Source organism: Palaemon carinicauda, chromosome 7 (assembly GCF_036898095.1).
Source record: "Palaemon carinicauda isolate YSFRI2023 chromosome 7, ASM3689809v2, whole genome shotgun sequence".
Lineage (NCBI taxonomy): Eukaryota > Metazoa > Arthropoda > Malacostraca > Decapoda > Palaemonidae > Palaemon > Palaemon carinicauda.
Genome location: NC_090731.1, coordinates 170,372,723 through 170,392,276, shown reverse-complemented (window position 1 = coordinate 170,392,276; position 19,554 = coordinate 170,372,723). Strand labels below are relative to the sequence as shown.

The 19,554-nt window shown below is 41.0% G+C and overlaps 2 protein-coding genes across 2 annotated transcripts in view; one reads left to right on the top strand and one right to left on the bottom strand.

The window, feature by feature from the left end:
• Gem2 (Gemin 2) overlaps window positions 1-3,539 on the top strand; it is a 45,142-nt gene extending 41,603 nt beyond the window's left edge. Inside the window, exon 7 of the mRNA XM_068376420.1 lies at window positions 2,139-3,539. Coding sequence (XP_068232521.1) covers window positions 2,139-2,231 — 93 coding nt within the window. The 3' untranslated portion in view covers window positions 2,232-3,539. The remainder of the gene's footprint in view (window positions 1-2,138) is intronic.
• Window positions 3,540-12,932: 9,393 nt separating this feature from the next.
• Window positions 12,933-19,554, bottom strand: part of LOC137643718 (NPC intracellular cholesterol transporter 2-like) — a 12,151-nt gene continuing 5,529 nt past the window's right edge. The window contains exon 4 of the mRNA XM_068376419.1: window positions 12,933-13,194. Coding sequence (XP_068232520.1) covers window positions 13,105-13,194 — 90 coding nt within the window. The 3' untranslated portion in view covers window positions 12,933-13,104. The remainder of the gene's footprint in view (window positions 13,195-19,554) is intronic.

Sequence of the window (19,554 nt, the reverse complement as noted above, 5' to 3'; positions counted from 1 at the left end):
ACGGCTACATGTTCCTTACAGCTTGGTTTTTTTAGCCAAAAACGAACTTCCTTCTCGTCCTTGGCCGAAATCGTTCGAAATTCCAAGCCTGGCTAGTTTGGTTGGAAATGAACAAGAAAGAGTACTGTGCCCAGTAAGAGCTCTCAAGTACTATTTGAAACGGACTTAGCCATTACGTGGACAATCAGAAGCTTTATGGTGTGCCATTAAGAAACCTTCTTTACCAATGTCGAAGAATGCAGTTTCTTATTATATCAGACTTTTAATTCGAGAAGCTCATTCCCATCTGAATGAGGAGGACCATGCTTTGCTGAAGGTAAGGACACATGAAGTTAGAGCTGTCGCAACTTCAGTGGCCTTCAAACAAAACATCTCTGCAGAATGTAATGGATGCAACCTATTGGAGAAGCAAGTCAGTGTTTGCATCATTTTACCTTAAAGATGTCCAGTCTCTTTACGAGAACTGCTACACCCTGGGACCATTCGTAGCCGCGAGTGCAGTAGTGGGTGAGGGCTCAGCCACTACATTCCCATAATCCCATAACCTTTTTTAATCTTTCTCTTGAAATGCTTTTTATTGTTGTTTTTTGGGTTGTCCGGAAGGCTAAGAAGCCTTTCGCATCCTGGTTGATTTGGCGGGTGGTCAAATTCTTTCTTGAGAAGCGCCTAGATTAGAGGTTGTGATGAGGTCCTTTAGTATGGGTTGCAGCCCTTCATACTTCAGCTCCTAGGAGTCGCTCAGCATCCTGTGAGGATCGCGAAGCTCAGTAAGGAAGACGTACTCAAAAAGGCAGAGTAATTGTTCAAGTCGACTTCCTTACCAGGTACTTATTAATTTTATGTTTGTTATTTTGAATAACTGCTAAAATGAAATACGGAATACTTAGCTCTTAAGGTTAACATATATGCTGGTCTCTACCCACCCCCCTGGGTGTGAATCAGCTATATGATCATCGGGTAAGTTTAATATTGAAAAATGTTATTTTCATTAGTAAAATAAATTTTTGAATATACTGTACTTACCCGATGATCATAAATTAAAGGACCCACCCTTCCTCCCCAATAGAGACCCAGTGGACCGAGGAGAAAATTGGTTCTGTGTTGACATAGAGTACTTGAGTACCTACTCGCCAGATGGCGCTGTTGATGTACACCCCCACCTGTATAGCGATCGCTGGCGTATTCCGCCCGTAGGTTTTTTCTGTCGGGCAGCAGAGCTGACAGCTATATGATCATCGGGTAAGTATATTCAAAAATTTATTTTACTAATGAAAATAACATATTAACATAAAAGAAATTTTATAAGAACAAGGTTTGTTTAAGGAATTTTTACTGTTTGGTGTGTATTTTATCCTAATAAAACTACATAGGGACATGTTTTATGTGAATGGGCAGTGTTGGAATGCTGTTTGGTTTGAGAATTGTAAATGTTTTTGTAATGTTGCTGTTATATTCCTGCTGTTGTATTTGTGATGTATGAATTTGGATTGCTAGAAGTACAGCACAGCATTACATATCTTTTGTGAAATATGAGTGATATACTGTAATGTATCGGGAATAGGGATAACTGTTTAACCCTTTTACCCCCAGGCTATTTGGAAATTTCCAACCCTTAACCCCCAGGGGGTTATTTTTTTCTCAGCACATTTTGCAGTATATTGTTTTTTAAATTGCTCTAACAGCCTTAATTTTTGTCATAGAGAGGTCAGGTTGGTCTCATTCTCTTGGTAAATGCCTGAATTTTCTCAAATAATTATCTAAAATATGAAAAAAAGAATTTTTATAGCATTTTTTTGCAAGGACGTACCGGTACGCCCATGGGGGTAAAGGGATGGCTTTTGTGAATCGTACCAGTACGTCCTTTGGGGGTAAAAGGGTTAATTGGATGAGGCATTTAATTTTCGTTTTTCCAAGTCTTCCATTTACCGCATGTTCAGAGTTTTCACAATGCCTTCCAAGTTTGTGACTTGTGGAAATACTGTCTTTTTTTCATATTTTTACATGCAGTTTTGATAGATTCCCTTTTCCGTGTTTGGACGAAGATGAAAGAAATACTGGCTGAATTTTCATATTTTTCATGAAAATACTGCGGTCAGTTGTGAAGTAAACATTCTAACAAGATGACTCCTTTTTCCCAGGATTCTGCCGATCATCCTGACTTACCGCAGCTCAATGTTATAATTTGCATTGTTGCCAGGTATTTCAACCAAGAGGATCTTGCTGATGGATGAGGTCGATTTGATTTAGATTTAAGTTCAGAACTAGGATAAGTGATGGCATTATTCATAGGGTCATTATCATTTTTATTTCTGGGTACAATTTGGGCATTTTCATTATGGGTCGTGTTTACACTGCCATCCCTCTTTTTCATAGAAACATGATTATGTAGTAAGATTGTCTTAGATTGTTTTTCAATAGTAATTTAATGTTAGAGATATTTTTATATTACAAAGGCACAGAATCTTTCTCTTCTGTTTTAGCAAACCACTGAATTGTATTTTACAATCCTTGAGCATTAAATCTTTTTATAAAATGACATCTCCAGACTTTTCTGTTAGATATATGGAGTAAATGATTTTTGCTGATTATTTTCTGGAAAATGTAGAACTATGCAACTCATGTTATGTTAACCATTAAATGTTTTGCAATGCCCCATTTTAGGTTTTATAGTCCAATTATTTTGTCTTTTTTTATAATCGTTTCTCAATTATTTTGTCTTTTTTTTATAATCGTCTCTCTGATTCTTTAACATTTTCTAACCATTCTCTGCCATTAAAATTCAAGTAATTTTTCATCTGTGTAAAAGATAAATAAACTTGTGTTTTTCGCATTTGAGGGATTAGCTTGAAAAGCTAATACAGTAATATATAATCAAGTCTTTCATCATATTCTGGGTATAGAAAAACATCCAACTTGTATGACTATCCATGGACCTTATGTTTAAATGCAGTGTTGAATGTTAAAAAATATATAAGAAAGTGCTCTGCGGAGACAGCATTGGTTCTCATTTTGTTTTTGTACTTGGCGTATATATATTTTGATATTTTTTTCTATTATCATATAAGTTGTTAGGATAGAATTTACCAAGTACTGTACAGTATTACAATTTTGTTTCAAGTACAGTATGCTGCAAGGGTTTGAAATTCAAATTTAATTGTAGCTATTGATCACAACAGCGTTGTGTGAAAGGGGTTAGAAATAAAAGCAGGAGAAGGATATGCTGTTATTCCTTATGCCTATGATAGTACATCATTATACTGTATACAGGATTCATGTAGTATGAATGAAATTATCCTTTTGAGATGTGACGTGAATCTAATAAACTACATTGACATGTATTTTATAACATTTAGGTAGAGACAGAGAGACTTTTATACATTTGATGTTTTAGTGTTGAATGTAATACTGTATTTCAGAGCATTCTGTATTGACATTTTTCTGTTTCTCAAAACTTGTACTTAAGTGAGTTGTCTTCTCCAATTCACTTAGATTTGTATCTTGGACATTTATCATTTTTAGAAATAAATTTGTTTTGGAAACTGTTTTGTATTCATCCTTGAAAAAGTGAAGTCCCATTATTTCCCTGAATCTCCCCTGATGTTCACATTGCTTCTTCTTCAGAAGCTTGGTTTATTGACGTTTAAATTCAAAATTTATCAAAACTGTTCCCATTTCTTTCCTTTCAAAGAGATACATGCCTCCAGTAAACTAACGAAACAATCTGGCGATTAATGGTAAGTAGCATGCTAACAGTTTTCCTGTTGTAGTTTCATGAAGACGTATCCACCTTCCAGATTGTGATAATTATATACAGTCAGCCCTCCTTATTTGTGGGGATTAGGTAACAGAGACAGGCATGAAGATCGAGAATCCACGAATGCTTGCTGCTCTAGGGTGGATCGACTCATAACCTACCAATTCAATGCCCATTACCTATGCGCGGTTGATTAACACACTAGGTAACCCACAGTACCGCAGTACAGTCAGCTCTCCATAGCTACGGGTTCTTTCTTCGCTATTTCACGACACAGAACCGTATAACCTATTAAATAAAAAAAAAGTCACATTCGCAGGTTCTCAAGAAGTTCTCTCTCGGTATGACGATTTCAAACAGCCCGCGCTCCTTTGCATCCTGCTCACTTCGTGTCACTTCCCTCTCCGCCTAGCACAATATCCCATCTCACTTTGACTCGCCCTCAGTTTTGCATTGTCTCTCCTCGTGTGTGCATCTCCCGCTTCGGTCCTTAGTGAGCAGAATCACGATTTCATGTAAAAAAAAGTGATGCATTTGTATACACTAGTACATACTCCTGTACTCTGTTTATATTTACCGGGTAATATACTATAGATGTGTGAGTCCCTACAGTACTGCACAGGAGTTTCGTCATGCTTCAAAACTGCTAAGCACTTCTTACGAAAATGGGTATTGGTCTTTTTATAAAATATGTACATTCAGGTAATCTTAAGTACAGTATCATTGCATATATATTGTACAGTACAGTATTACAGTTATGTATAGTATTGTTTATTAACTCTACTGTACAGTACTGTATGTAGATTACTAGATCATCTTCCACCAGTGAGAAATCATCAGCCGTCTGATCGCAAGATCACCGTTTGATGATCGCTAGCTCGCTGATTACCAGATCGCCAATTGCTAGCTCATCTTTCTCTGATCATTGACCTCCAATCTCGCCAATTGCTAACGATCTCCAATTGCTAGGGTGCTGATCGCCGATTGCTAATCAATAACCAGTCATCAGCTTGCGATCACTAGATCGCCAATTGCTCAGCTCATCTTTCTCTGATCATTGACCTCCAATCTCGCCAATTGCTAACGATCTCCGATTGCTAGTGTGCCGATCGCCAATTGCTAGTCAATAACCAGTCATCAGCTTGCGATCACTAGATCGCCAATTGCTAGCTCGTCTTTCATCAGTCACCGACCTCAGTCTCGCTTACGAAAGGTCCTCAACTTACAAAGTTAATTGGTTCCAAAAAGCTGTTTGTAAATCAAATTTTGTTAAATTTTGGCCTAACCTGAACCCCATGCTTATAATTTCCAACTACAAGAGTCAACAAATAGTCTGATTTCATATGAAATAGATAAGTTATTACAAATGTTTTTCTACTGTATTGAATATATTATTTTAATTACAGTATTTCTTTATCTTATCTCTGTTATTTTCAGTTCGATTTGTATTTGTATCGCCGAATGTTTTGTAAGTTGAGGATCTTCTGTACTCTACAATATGAATATGAAGGCTACGTCTGTGATGAGTTGTCAAACGGTGCGAGTCGTCCAAACGAAAACAATTAAGCTCTACTGTAATGACAGTGCTGTACATATATTACAGTAATACTGTATATGTTATATTAGATAGGAACAACGGTGTTTTGTTATTATATGTGTCGCAGTGACTACTGTAGTGTTACGTACTGTAATGTACCGTTGTCTTACCGTGAATGGTATGTAATGTGCACATGAGCACATGTACTGTACACTTACTGAAATGTGTTAATTCATTTACAAAATATTTATACCTTATAGGTATTAACAGAGTTCTGACCTCTGGAGTGAAGAGACGTGTATAAATCAGAGACGTGTTAATAACAAGCCTTGGTTATCCTTCCCCGAATAGTTAACTTTGTCTCGAAGGATAAGGTAGAGGGAAGGATAGTTGGGCAAGAGAGCCGTTACAACTCCCGATCTCAATGTGCTACAACTAACACGTTTTCTGTTGAACTATTCCCTCTTCGCAGCGTCACCTTTGACGATCGCTTAGGGATTTTCTACCTGTTTTTCTTAGCTTTTTGAGCAATTTTCTATCATGGATGCTTTGGCTTCTTCATTGACTAAGTTAAATTCCCACCTTTTTGTGTATTGGAGAATTTCGCGTCTCCACCCCGTGTATTTTTAGATTTATATGCTTTTGTTGTTGTGTGGCCGGCATGCAGTCAGCGTCATTACACCATGTTATCAAATTGCATAGAAATGCTTAGTTATTTAGTCATATAATTGCTACGAAACACTGTTGTTCCTATCTAACAACACTTACTAACATTGTACAGAATTGTATATCACTGTAATATATGCACATTACTATCACTATAGTACAGCTTAATTAACTAAGGTAATACGACATATCACTTGTAAGTGATCGCTGTTTTCGGCAAGTCGGCTTTGACCATTCCAACTCACCGTACACATACCCTATATCTACATTAATGTAAATTAGGGTATTATGTACACAGTACTGTAGTGTACTGTTAATACAAGTATTCGTAAGAATACTGTATTTATCCCACCACAATAACAATCAAAAGGTTATCGTACCACAATAAGAATTAAAAGAAAAAGTAACAGTACAGCGTCACTAACCGTTTACGTACTAAGTTGTACACAGTAACACGTCTGAAACATGATGCAACTCTTGAGCCGTCGACTGTTTGGCGCGTGTGGTAGCGTAATATTAAACATGAACTTTATCAAATCATTGAACACTAGTACTGTACTGTATATACATACATGAGGAGAGACAATGCGAGAGTGAGGCCGAGTCAATGAGAAATGAGGTGTTGCGCTGTGCAAAGAGGGAAGCAGCGCAAAGCAAACCAGGAGCTAAGGTACGCGGTTGGTTTGAAATCGTCGGCTCACAAAAGTACTTATCACTTCACGGCAATAGAAGAGGCCATAAGAAAGAAATTCAACAGCCCATGACGACAAAAACCAAATCATCTACCACCACATTAGCTTTGGATTGGTCTACAAAAATTAGACCTGGACCTTGTGAGAAATTTTCAGTCTAGGTGTCGCCCCAAAAACCCTGTACCTGAAGGTAAAACTTGGAGTATATACCAAGCCTAACCTAACTGCAAATCTTCTAATGAGGAACAATACTGCCTGAGGAGGATCAAAGGAAGAGTGTACAAATGTAGTGTATAAGTTTTTCTGCCTTGAGGAGATGTGTAAATCTCACAGATTTACATTTAATTCAGACTTAAGGTGCCTAAATTAAGCATCTGTTATTATTTAAGTTTTATTGAAATAAACTTAATTCACAATCTAGAATGAATTGCTATACGTATTTCAATACTTACCTCCTCACTCTTAGTGGTTTTGATTTTCCTACACTACTTTCATATCAGAAGAATAAGATAGGGACAGCTGGGTGAAAGCATTGTTTACACAGGCGTTGTACTCCATACCATGTCTTTCCAGTGAGAACAAAATTTTTTACATATGTCATTGTAACAATTTAATTTTTATTTTTTATTCTGGCTAAGCTTTTCGCTTGAAGAATGAATAACATGAATTTCAGGTAGGTTTAAAAGTGAAGTTATTAAACTTTATTTCAACATTTCACACTATCCATCTTGTTTCTCCGTCATTTCTTGAACTTCCTAGACAGTACCGCCCTGTTCGTAATACTAGGTATGCAGTTAATTCTAATAGTCAGGCCTTCTCCATCATGAGGCTCAATACTGCCCATTATTCTAGTGTAAGGACACCGATCCCTTCGTCGTCCAGAAAATCGACAAACGACTTATTTATTTGAATTCTCTTCTCGCCACACTGTGGTTTCCCATGTATATATATTCCGCTCTACCAGAGCTACATTTTGATATATGTATCATTTCATAACATGTTTCTGTTAACCCATAATTCATATATTTGTAAGTGTAAGAAAACACATATATTTTGGCGGGCCATCAATCTGAGTTGGCGCCAGCTTCATCCTACCTTTCCGTCCGCACCTTGTAATATACTTCCGTTGATCTTGGTGACGCTTGTCTCACTGTCCTTACAACTGGTGACCCCGGAGTTGAAAATAGAATCAGCGGTTTTGGCTTTGCCATTAACGGACTTATTACGGCCGTGCTACCTTTTACATACTCCGTTACCTTAGGCACGAGCCTGCCTTTGGTTCTCCCAAACTTCGGTGAACGTAAGGCAGTAGGATGAGCTTAACCGACATATCAACTTCTCACCTCTTCGCCGACTCGTCGTCTGGCCATGATGCAGGAAGCGACACGCCCATCGCACCCAACGGCCTCGCCTCCACGCCCAAAGTCAAACTGCCGCCCTTTTCTCAACACAACACCGCTTCCTGGTTCCTGAGAGCGGACGTACTCTTCCGCGTCGCTAGACTCAGCGACTCCTGCGCCAAGGCTGACATCGTTCTCACCTCCATACCTGAAGAGGTATTCGACAAGATTTCCCCATGGCTCGACGCCCAGGCCGGCTAAGTTTCATACGACGACCTGAGAAGGAAACTCATCGGTATCTACTCCCTCTCTGTCTCAGCAAGGGCACAGAAAGTACTGGACCTCGCCGGCAAGCCCATGGGTGACACCTCTCCTGTCGAGGCGTGGGACGAGCTAACCAGCCTGCTTATGCTCCCCGAAACAGACAGCAACGGCCGACGACGTGAGATTAGCTTATCTCGCGAAATCTTTCTTTGACGCCTACCACAGGACGTACGGGCCCAATTGACAGACGCCGACACGCTCCCGATGAACGAACTCCTGTCGAAAGCTCAGAAGCTCCACGAGGCCTCCAAAGCATCTCGCCTTGGAGCATCATCGTCAACACCGCCTCCGTTCTCCTCCTTCAGCAGCTGCTCTTCCATAGACTCCTCGGCAATGGCCCTTGAGGACGACGAGATCAACATTCTATCAAGAAAGAAACCGCCGCAACCGACGCGACCGAACCCTAGGCCTAACCCGGCATGGCGCTTCTACCACCAACAGTTCGGCGGTGACGCCAAGAAATGTAGAGCACTATGCAGTTTCCCTAGAAGATGACGCCAGAAGCATCCACCTGCCACCATCGTAGCCGCAGTTAACCAAAACAAGATTGGTTTCTGCATCCTCGATACCATTTCCAACCGTTGACTCATGGTGGACACCGGCGCAATGCAGTCAACGTTCCTTCCTTCGAAGTCCGACCTAGACCGTGGTCCCGACAAAAACGCTCCCTCACTCATCGCCGCCAACGGATCTCCCATACGGTGCTATGGGATCAAGACCCTCAAGATATCTATCATGGGCCGTTCGTATTCTTGGCCCTTCGCTATCGCCGACGTCAATCGCCCCCTCCTCGGTGCGGATTTCCTCGCCCACCATGGACTCCTCGTCGATGTCGCTAACAGACGTCTCATCGACACGGGAACCTGCCAGTCCCGCGCCCTAGAACACGGCCCTGCAACAATGTCCGTATCCGGCGTAACGACGCACCCCTACGCCGACCTCCTACGGGAGTTTCCCGAGGTTTTCAAGCCCGAGCTTTGACACTCGCCAGGTTCCCCGTCCAAGCATGGTATCTACCACCACATCACAACGACAGGACCTCCCACTCACGCCAAATTCCGCCGCCTCCCGCCTCAGAAACTGAAGGATGCCAAACGCGCCTTCGAGGACATGGAACGCATGGGTGTCTGTAAGAAAGCATCGAGCCCCTGGGCATCACCCCTGCACATGGTTAAAAAGCCGGACGGGTCCTGGAGACATTGCGGCGACTACAGGCGCCTCAACCTCATCACAACGCCCGATCATTACCCGCTGCCCAACATGCAGGACCTAACGAACGAGTTGCACGGCGCAAAGATTTTTACCAAGATGGACCTCCTCAAGTCTTATTTCCAGGTCCCCGTATTCCCGGAAGATATCCCGAAAACTGCCATTGTAACGCCGTTCGGATCCTACACCTTCGCATACTCAACCTTCGGTCTACGCAACGCCGGGGCGACCTTCCAACGACTAATGGATAGCATTCTGGGTGACCTACCTTTCTGCGTCTGCTACGTCGACGACATCCTGATATTCTCGAAAACCAAGGAGGAACACCGGGGACACGTCCGCACCGTCCTCAAGCGCCTACAGGAGAACGGCCTAGTCGTACGCTTCGACAAATGCACGTTCTGTGCGGAGGGAGTGGATTTCCTTGGTCACCGCGTATCCTCGCGCTAAAACCCATGACAACCAAGGTCGACGCCATCAGGAAGTTCCCAATGCCTACGACCATCCGCCAACTTCAGGAGTTCTTGGGAATGGTCAATTACTACAGGCGCTTCATGGTCAATTACTACAGGCGCTTCATCCCCAACATCGCACAAACCCTGTCACCCCTTGACGACGTCCTGAAAGGAAAAGCAAAAAAACTCGAGTGGGGTTTGGCCCAGCAACAGGCATTCGCTCGGACGAAGGATGCCCTTGCGAATGCCACCACCCTGGCTCATTTCGACGACAACGCGCCCCTGCGACTAACGACCGACGCCAGCAACGTCGCCTGTGGGGCTGTGCTTGAGCAACTCGTCAATGGTTCTCCTCGACCGCTGGCATTCTTCAGCAAGAAATTGAAACCCGCCGAAACAAGATACAGCACCTTCGATAGGGAACTCCTCGCCGTCTACCTCGCCGTTCGCCACTTCAGGCACATCTTGGAGGGTACCCCCTTCACAATCGCGACGGACCATCAACCCCTCGTACACGCCTTTACGAAATCGACGGACGCATGGTCCTCCCGACAACAACGTCATCTCGCATCAGTCGCCGAATTCGGGTGCACCATACGTTACGTTCCAGGAAAGAAAAACCCAGTCGCGGACGCCCTTTCAAGGATTGAAATTGACGCGATCCACCTGGGAATCGACTACGCCAATCTCGCAACCGAACAACGCACCGACCGAGAAGCACAGGATCACCTGACGGGGCCATCCGCGCTCAAGATAAGTGCGATTTCCCTCGGACCAGCAGGAGTAACTATTCTTTGCGACACCAGCACGAGCCGCCCACGTCCCTGGGTACCAGCCAACTGCAGAAGAAAAATATTCGATATCATCCATGGACTTTCACACCCCTCAGGACGCACCACCGCTCGCCTTCTGTCTGAAAAGTTTGTCTGGCCAGGGATAAAAAAGGATGCCCGGGACTGGGCGAAGTCATGCATCAACTGCCAATCAAGCAAGGTCAGCCGTCACACCGAATCGGGGGTAGGCGATTTTCCCCAGCCAAAAAGACGTTTCGGCCATATACACATCGACGTCGTGGGACCATTGCCCCCTTCTGGATCCGCTCGCCACCTACTTACGATCATCGATCGCTCCACGAGGTGGTTGGAGGCATCGCCGATGACCGAAGCTACGACTCAAGCATGCGCCGAAGCCCTCCTGTCAAGCTGGGTGAGCAGGTTTGGCGTTCCTGACGACATCACGACTGACAGAGGCCCCGCTTTCCTCTCAGAAATATGGCTCGCTTTGGCGAACCTGATGGGGACGACGCTCCACAGCACCACGGCAAACGGCATGGTCGAAAGAACTCACTGCGCCCTCAAGGCGTCCCTGATGGCGAGCTGCACCGACGGGGACTGGAAATCACGACTTCCTTGGGTACTCCTCGGCCTTCGCACCGCCCCTCGCACAGACGGCGAACCTTCGCCCGCCGAAAAGGTTTACGGGGAAGCGCTCGCAGTTCCCGGCGAATTCTTTCCCTCATCAACCGACGACACGCAGCTGGATCACCTAAGGGACATCGCCAGGAAGTTTAGGCCGTGTCTCAAAACTTACCAGGACAGAACCAAGCACTTCAAGCCAAAAAGCCTGGATGACTGCAGGTACGTTTTCGTCCACGTCGACGCTCATCGACAACCACTGACTAGACCTTACCGAGGTCCCTACCGGGTAATTAAAAAGACAACGAAAGCCTTCCTTCTCGACGTCCATGGCCAAGAGGACTGGGTCTCAATAGACCGCGTGAAACCAGCGTTTCTCGAAGGAAGCGACACCGCCTCCGCTGGACCTGGCAGATCCAGAGTTCCGCCTCAAAACAAGCCGCCCAACGAAAGAAAAATCATCAAACGACGACAAGAGGAAGAGATCCTTACACCGACCGCCAGCGCGCCCCTTCGTTCAAAAACAAGAGGAATCCTCCGACGCCCGAAAAGATACGAAGATTGATCATCAGCCCTCTACGCCGCCCGATGTCTTGGGGGGGGGGGAGTACTTGTAAGGACACCGATCCCTTCGTCGTCCAGAAAATCGACAAACGACTTATTTATTGAATTCTCTTCTCGCCACACTGTGGTTTCCCATGTATATATATTCCACTCTACCAGAGCTACATTTTGATATATGTATCATTTCATAACATTTTTCTGTTAACCCATAATTCATATATTTGTAAGTGTAAGAAAACACATATATTTTGGCGGGCACTTCAATCTGAGTTGGCGCCAGCTTCATCCTACCTTTCCGTCCGCACCTTGTAATATACTTCCGTGCACATTCGAATAAAGTATCAGTTGATCTTGGTGACGCTTGTCTCACTGTCCTTACACTAGAAGTTTTATTCAAGCTATGACCAAGTTGTGGAATGATTTTCCTAATTGGATAGTTGAATAGGTAGAACTTCAAATATTGCAATTTGCAGCAAATGTTTTTATATTGAGCAGGCTGACATGTCTCTTTTTATAGTTTATATATGAAAGATCTGTGTTAGTGTTGTTACTATTCTTAAAATATTTTATTGTTTTAATATTTTTACTGTTCTTAGAATATTTTATTTCAATGTTTTGTTACTTTTCATATCGTTTATTTATTACCTTTCCCCACTGGGGTATTTTTCCCTGTTGGAGCACTTGGGCTTATAGCATCCTCCTTTTCCAACTTGGGTTGTAGCTTAGCCAGTAATAATAATAATAATAATAATAATAGTGTGTTTATTAGCATATATTTTTTTTCCCATTATACAAAGTGAGTGATTAGTTTTGTCATATCTTCATACAATCATATCCATTTGAAGAAAGTAATAGTATAACCCAGAGTAGAAGTTACATGTTAGAATTCAATTGGTATGCAGTTAGATTGAATTAGGCTTATGAAAAGTGCAACATTCTTTTAAATTTTATTTTACAAAAGACAGAATCAAGAATTTCATTGTAGTGCTATGTTTAGTTTAAAAAAAGTATCAAAATTTATCACATTCTAGTAAGTAAATGATGGTGAAAAATATGAAATATTGCTATCCATCGTAGTTCTATACTAGGTTGTTTTAACTAAGGTGTAATCCGATAGAGATGTTTCTTTCTTTGATAGAATTCCAATCTTAATCATCTGTGAGCTCAGCAGGGAAGATAATGCATACCACTTCGTTGTTTAGTTCGTCCATGAGCTGCCACTTGACTCCTATTCTTATCTGTTAAAAATCAAAGTCATTTATCAGTCCTTATACTGTATATCGATTCAAAGGTGAAGACTTATGCTACGTGGGACTATGAAAAGATATGGAATTATAATTTGGGAGTTATTATTATTGTCAAATAGTTCAATTGTAAAAAAATGGACTTCAAAATTGTTTGATCCTCCAGTGATTTAGTTAAAAAACGGAATTTTGATGCAAAATTTAGGTTATACAGAGGGACAAAAGAAGAGGACTACATAATGTATAAAGTAATAATCTGCAATCTATGTAACGTGCCAACTATTCAGAGACAGACTTAGCCATATTTGTAATGTAATTTCTCTAATATTGGTAGAAGACATCTTGACCCCTATTCTTATGTTAAAAATCAAGCTTATATATTAGTCCTTATTTATTTAACTGAGAGCAGAAGGCACATTTTCAAGTCTCGGTTCTCTGAAGGAAAAATTATTATAAAAATTAGTTTGTTGTTTTGGTGTTGGTAGATGCATTTTTTAATTGTAGGAAGATGTAGAACTCTGGAAACATAATGTAGAAGGAACTATAGAGCTCTGGGGTGAAATGGTTAAGCTGAGAAAGAAAATATAAAAAATTCTGACATATATACCCTTAACCCTTTTACCCCCAAAGGACGTACTGGTACGTTTCACAAAAGTCATCCATTTACCCCCAAGGATGTACCGGTACGTCCTTGCAAAAAACTGCTATTAAAATTTTTTTTTGCATATTTTTTTATCATATTTTGAGAAACTTCAGGAATTTTCCAAGAGAATGAGACCAACCTGACCTCTCTATGACAAAAATAAGGCTGTTAGAGCAATTTAAAAAAAATTACTGCAAAATGTGCTTGAAATAAAATAACCCCTGGGGGTTAAGGGTTGGAAATTTCCAAATAGCCTGGGGATAAAAGGGTTAATAGTATTCACTTGATATCTGTTGAAATGGTAAGACAGGCTACATGAGGACTATGAAAAGTCATAGGGTTATAATTTGGAAGTTATTGTTTTTAAATAGTTCATTGGTAAAAGAATTGACTTCAAAACTGCTTGATATTCCAGTGAAGAAATTATAAAACAAGAGTTTTGATGTAAATTTTAGGTTATACAGAGGGACAAAAGAAAGACTCCCCATAAAGTGAGATTCTGCAATCTATGCAACATGCAAACTTTTCAGCGACAAATTTAGCTATGAATGTAATGCAATTTCTCCAATATTGGTAAAAAAGGCATCGGCATTTTAATATATTCCTCATTTATAGGGAAATTTGTTGATTTGTACAAACATAAAGGGAAGAAGGTTGTCTTGGAAGCAGTTTGCATCGATAGGATTTGGATGTTGATGCCAATAAATTTGCCATAAAACTCTTAAAGTAAATTCTTTTGGAATTTAAAAATGGAGCAAGTGCTATTACTAAAGTTTATAGCTATTTATACATTAATGGTTAGAACATAAGAAAATGTAAGACAGTATTAGATGAAAAATGTCATTAGGGAGATTAGATACTTGGAGAAGGGTAGATGTACCATGAGCCACAAAATATGTTCAAATGAAAAGATGATTATGATTTGTAAAATAGTGTTGAAGGATTCCTTGAAACATTCAGAAACAGAATTGCTGTGGAAGAAGAAAAGGGTATCCATCATCGTTTTAAATTGATGTACATTATATTACTGGACAGCTTAATGTAGGTTAGGTTAGGTTAGGTTAACCGTGGAATCATTGATGTAAATTACAGAACAGCTTAATTTAGGTTAGGTTAACCACAGAAAATTTATGATTAGTCAACTTTGATCCACATACTGGGCTTTGTTCAAGTCCCAACAACTGGTAGTTTTTTGAGAAAATGGATTTGAAAAGTCTAGTTCTAGAAGAAACGATATTTTTCTTAAAGTTAAAAGCCCTTAAAATGAAACTGTAGTATTTCATGTAGCTCTAAGTTTTGTGCAATTTACCATAAAGATTAAAGATTTACGTACGTGTGGGTAACACGATTATTATTTTTCTACAATTTTAGCATAGGAATGACACCCCAAGGGATAAGAATAGCAAAAGCTGGAAGTGGCGAGGGAGTACAGTGAACCCTCGCTACTTCGCGGTTCGACAATCGCGGATTCACCACTTCGCGGGGTTTTCCCATAACCCATATATATATACATATCGCGGATTTTCCGGAAAATTCGAAAATACCGCGAAATCTGAAGATAACCAAATACGATATTTTGTTACCTGTAATTCCATTAATACTGTAATTAGTAATATCTGCTCTTACTGATTGTTCATTGCATTACATATGATATATAATTCAGCACAGAAAGAAATAAAACACGAAAAGAGAATGTGATCATACGATAATTCAGTACGTAGTAAAATTAAATCGAACATGAAACGCAAATCAGATGCAGTCATACCATATTAGAATGGTGTGTACTGTAATGGATGTGCTTCTTTTCCATGAATCTTTTGTATGTATACGTACGTAGTACAGTACTGCATCCAATAATATTCTTTGTTGCAAAAATCACATTTCGAATAAGTACTGTAAGCGTACGAGAGAGAGAGAGAGAAAGAGAGAGAGAGAGAGAGAGAGAGAGAGAGAGAGAGAGAGAGAGAGAGGCGTAAAATAGCGTACGTACGTAAATTTTTATTATTATTGTTATTATTATTATTATTGTTGTTGTTGTTAATAAAATTATTATTGTTATTATTATTAATCATTATTATTATTATTATTACTGTACAGTATTATTATCATTATTTATTATTATTACGGTACTGTATTGTACTTAATCTACGTACGTTCAGTATGCGCGGGGGCATCTTCTATGAGTAACCAACGCGCCATAGTACTAAGACGGGTTGTGATTGGTTCAAGCGCTGATAGATGACGAATCAAAACTCAAGTTTTGTTATCTAGCCTGTGATTGGTGTTTTGCCCGCATCTTCTACCCGCAGCATCAAAGTTCTCGCGGGGCTGCATCGTTCACTTTCTCTTTCCGCGTATTGCTGAGTAGACGTTCTTAACTTTGTGAAGTTTAATCTGTGCTGTGTGCGACTGTTTTAAGTTGAACTTTTTGTTGAACTTTCTGTTACAATGGCTCCCAAGCGTTCTGCTTCTAGTAAGGCTGGTAGTGAGCCTAAACGCCACCGAAGAATGATGACGATAGCTGAGAAGGTTACGCTTCTCGACATGTTAAAAGATGGTAGAAGTTACGCGGCCACCGGCCGCCATTTTGGCATCAACGAATCCACCGTTCGCTACATCAAGAAGGACGAGGCGAACATTAGAAAGACTGCTGCAATCACCTTTAGCAGATCAGCGAAGCGAGTCGTTACAACGCGTAATAAAACGATCGTACGCATGGAAGGTGCTTTAGCTGTGTGGATTGCCGACTGCCGGAAGAAGAACATAGCGTTGGATACGAACACCATCCAAACAAAGGCTTTGAGCTTGTATGAGAATTTTGCTGCAAAGGAACCTAAAGAGGACGACGGCAACCATGCTGAAGATGATGATGATGCAGATGATCCTCAACCAGGGACATCCACTGATTCCCAGCCTCAGAAACGTTTTTCCGCAAGCAAAGGATGGTTCGCGAAGTTTCAGAAACGCTTCGCCCTGAAAAGCGTTTCCCTGCATGGGGAGTCTGCTTCCGCTGACACTGCCGCTGCTGAAACTTACGTGAACCAGACTTTCAAGAACATTATCGCTGAAGGTGGATACAAGCCGGAACAAGTCTTTAATATGGATGAAACCGGCTTGTTTTGGAAGAGAATGCCGTCGCGAACTTTCCTGTTCAAAGAGGAAGCCAAAGCCTCTGGCTTTAAGGCATTCAAGGATCGCGTTACCCTCGTGATGTGTGGCAATGCTGCTGGATTTTTGTTAAATCCGGGGCTTATTTATAAGTCGAAAAATCCTCGCGCTTTGAAAAACAAAAATAAGAATCTCCTTCCCGTGTACTGGATGCATAATCAAAAAGCATGGATTACGAAGATGCTGACCTCCAACTGGTTCCACCAGTGTTTCATCCCGCAAGTCCATGAATATCTCTTAGAGAAGGGCTTGCCATTCAAGATCCTTCTCCTTATGGATAACGCTGGTGGACACGCAACTGACCTGTCGCGTGAGGGCGTTCAGGTTGAGTTCCTGCCACCCAACACCACGTCATTAATTCAACCAATGGACCAGGGGGTTATCAGGGCGTTCAAGGCCCTCTACACGAAGAATACCTTGGCGGACCTCGTTGCGTGTGTGGATGCTGCCCAAGATGACGAGGATGAAGACTTCAACTTGAAGGCGTACTGGCGGCAGTACACCATAGCCACGTGCCTGCAGAATATTCAAAAGGCACTTCAAGAGATGAAACCTGCAACCGTAAATGCAAGCTGGAAGAAGCTGTGGCCCGATATTGTTTACGACGACAAGGGATTTACTCCGTCGGAAATCCAACACTCTGCAATACGGAAATCTGTGCAGTTGGCTGCCATAATTGGGGGTGACGGGTTTGGCGACATGACGACTGAAGACGTCGACGAGTTGTTGGACTGCCATTCCCAGCCCCTAACTGACGCAGACCTCGAAGACCTGACGAAATCGGCAAGTGAGGAAGAGAGTGAGGGTACCCAGGAAGAGACCCAAGAAAATGTCGAAGAAACGGGCTTAACATTAGAACGGCTCGCCAAGTTCTGCAACCATATGAAGGAGGCGAAAGAAATGTTGCAAGAGTGGGACGAGGATATGGTTCGCTCGATGCAATTCTGCAACAAGGTTGATGACATCACGACTCCCTACAGGATGCTCTTGGATCGAAAAAAGAAGCAGCGGCAACAACTTCCGATCACAATGTTTTTTCAGCCTCGCAAAAAAGAGCCAGTTCCTCCTGCTAGTACGCCTTCGGAAGAAATTGAAGAAGTTGAAGAGGTGTCCCAGGAAAAGACACCTCCGTCTGAAGAGACGTAAAATACTATCATTGACTGCACAGTAGAACACATCATCAGCTTCATCATCATCATTTCTACTGTGCAGCAAATTCATCGCCATCGTCATTCAAGTTTTTCTTGAACTTCTTTCGTGGTGAGTACAGTAACAATCTTTATTTTTTACTTTAACCTGTTTTATAGTTTAGTAATGTACGTACTGTATGCATTAAGTTAAAGGGAAGGTTTTAAAAGTCTACATGTTGTAACCTATCATATTTTTTTTGTTTAAAATTTACATTTACGTACGTAAAACAATCTCTCTCTCTCTCTCTCTCTCTCTCTCTCTCTCTCTCTCTCTCTCTCTCTCTCTCTCTCTCTCTCTCTCAAATTGTTTTCCTGCTTTGCTACGTACAAGTACTGTATAATTTATATTTGTAAGGTAACATATTTTGTAAATGCTTTTACTGTAAATACTGTATGTACTGTATCATTATTTATCACTATCATCATGCGTGTTAAATGCCTTGTTTGTTCTGAGCGTGGTTGTTTACTGAGCGTACACGCCGTCGTTTCAGGCGGCGTCATAAAGAAAAAGATTTCATTTGGAAGTCCTAAGAAAAATACGTAAACTAAAACATTGGTAATAAAAAAATCAACATACAGTACTGTATAATCAATATAATCGATGCAAAAACTAACCATACGTACATATATGTGTACACTAAATGAGTTTGTTTCTTCATTATGATCAGAGATGAACGTAAACAAAACATTGGTTGCCATTTTTTATCGTGCTTTTTAGGTGTTTAGGAAACACATGATATAAAATCGCCTTTAATATTTGTGCCTGTTTTAGTTTAGGGTGCTGTAGTACATGCATTAAGTGTTCTGTACATTAAAGGGTGGTTTGTTAACAGTACTACGTACAAGGGAAGGTTTTAAAAGTCCGAATATACATGTTAAATAAATAGGTAAATATGCTGTCACTACTTCGCGGATTTTCACCTATCGCGCCCGCGTCTGGAACCTATCTACCGCGATAAACGAGGGTTCACTGTATTTCGTTTCTTGGAAAGAATTAAAAATTCATTATTGTTCTGCTACTAATGTCAACATTCAAGATCAAAATACACAAGTCTTACTTTTGATTGCAAGTAAAGTAATTAGTTTTTACTTGCATAACGATACATGAGGTTTATTGATAGATAGTACGTTAAATGACTAATGCATAGGTTTTAAATGCGAACATAATTGAGCCACAAGTGAGTATCTTTTCTTATATTGAGAGTAGTAATCGCACCAAATGTCCATATATGTGATAGATTTCATTTGATGTTACAAATCATCTTGAAATATTTTATTTTTATTGTTATTACGTCTCTTGTAGTTTATTTATTTCATTGTTCCTCACTCGGTTATTTTCCCTTGTTGGAGCCC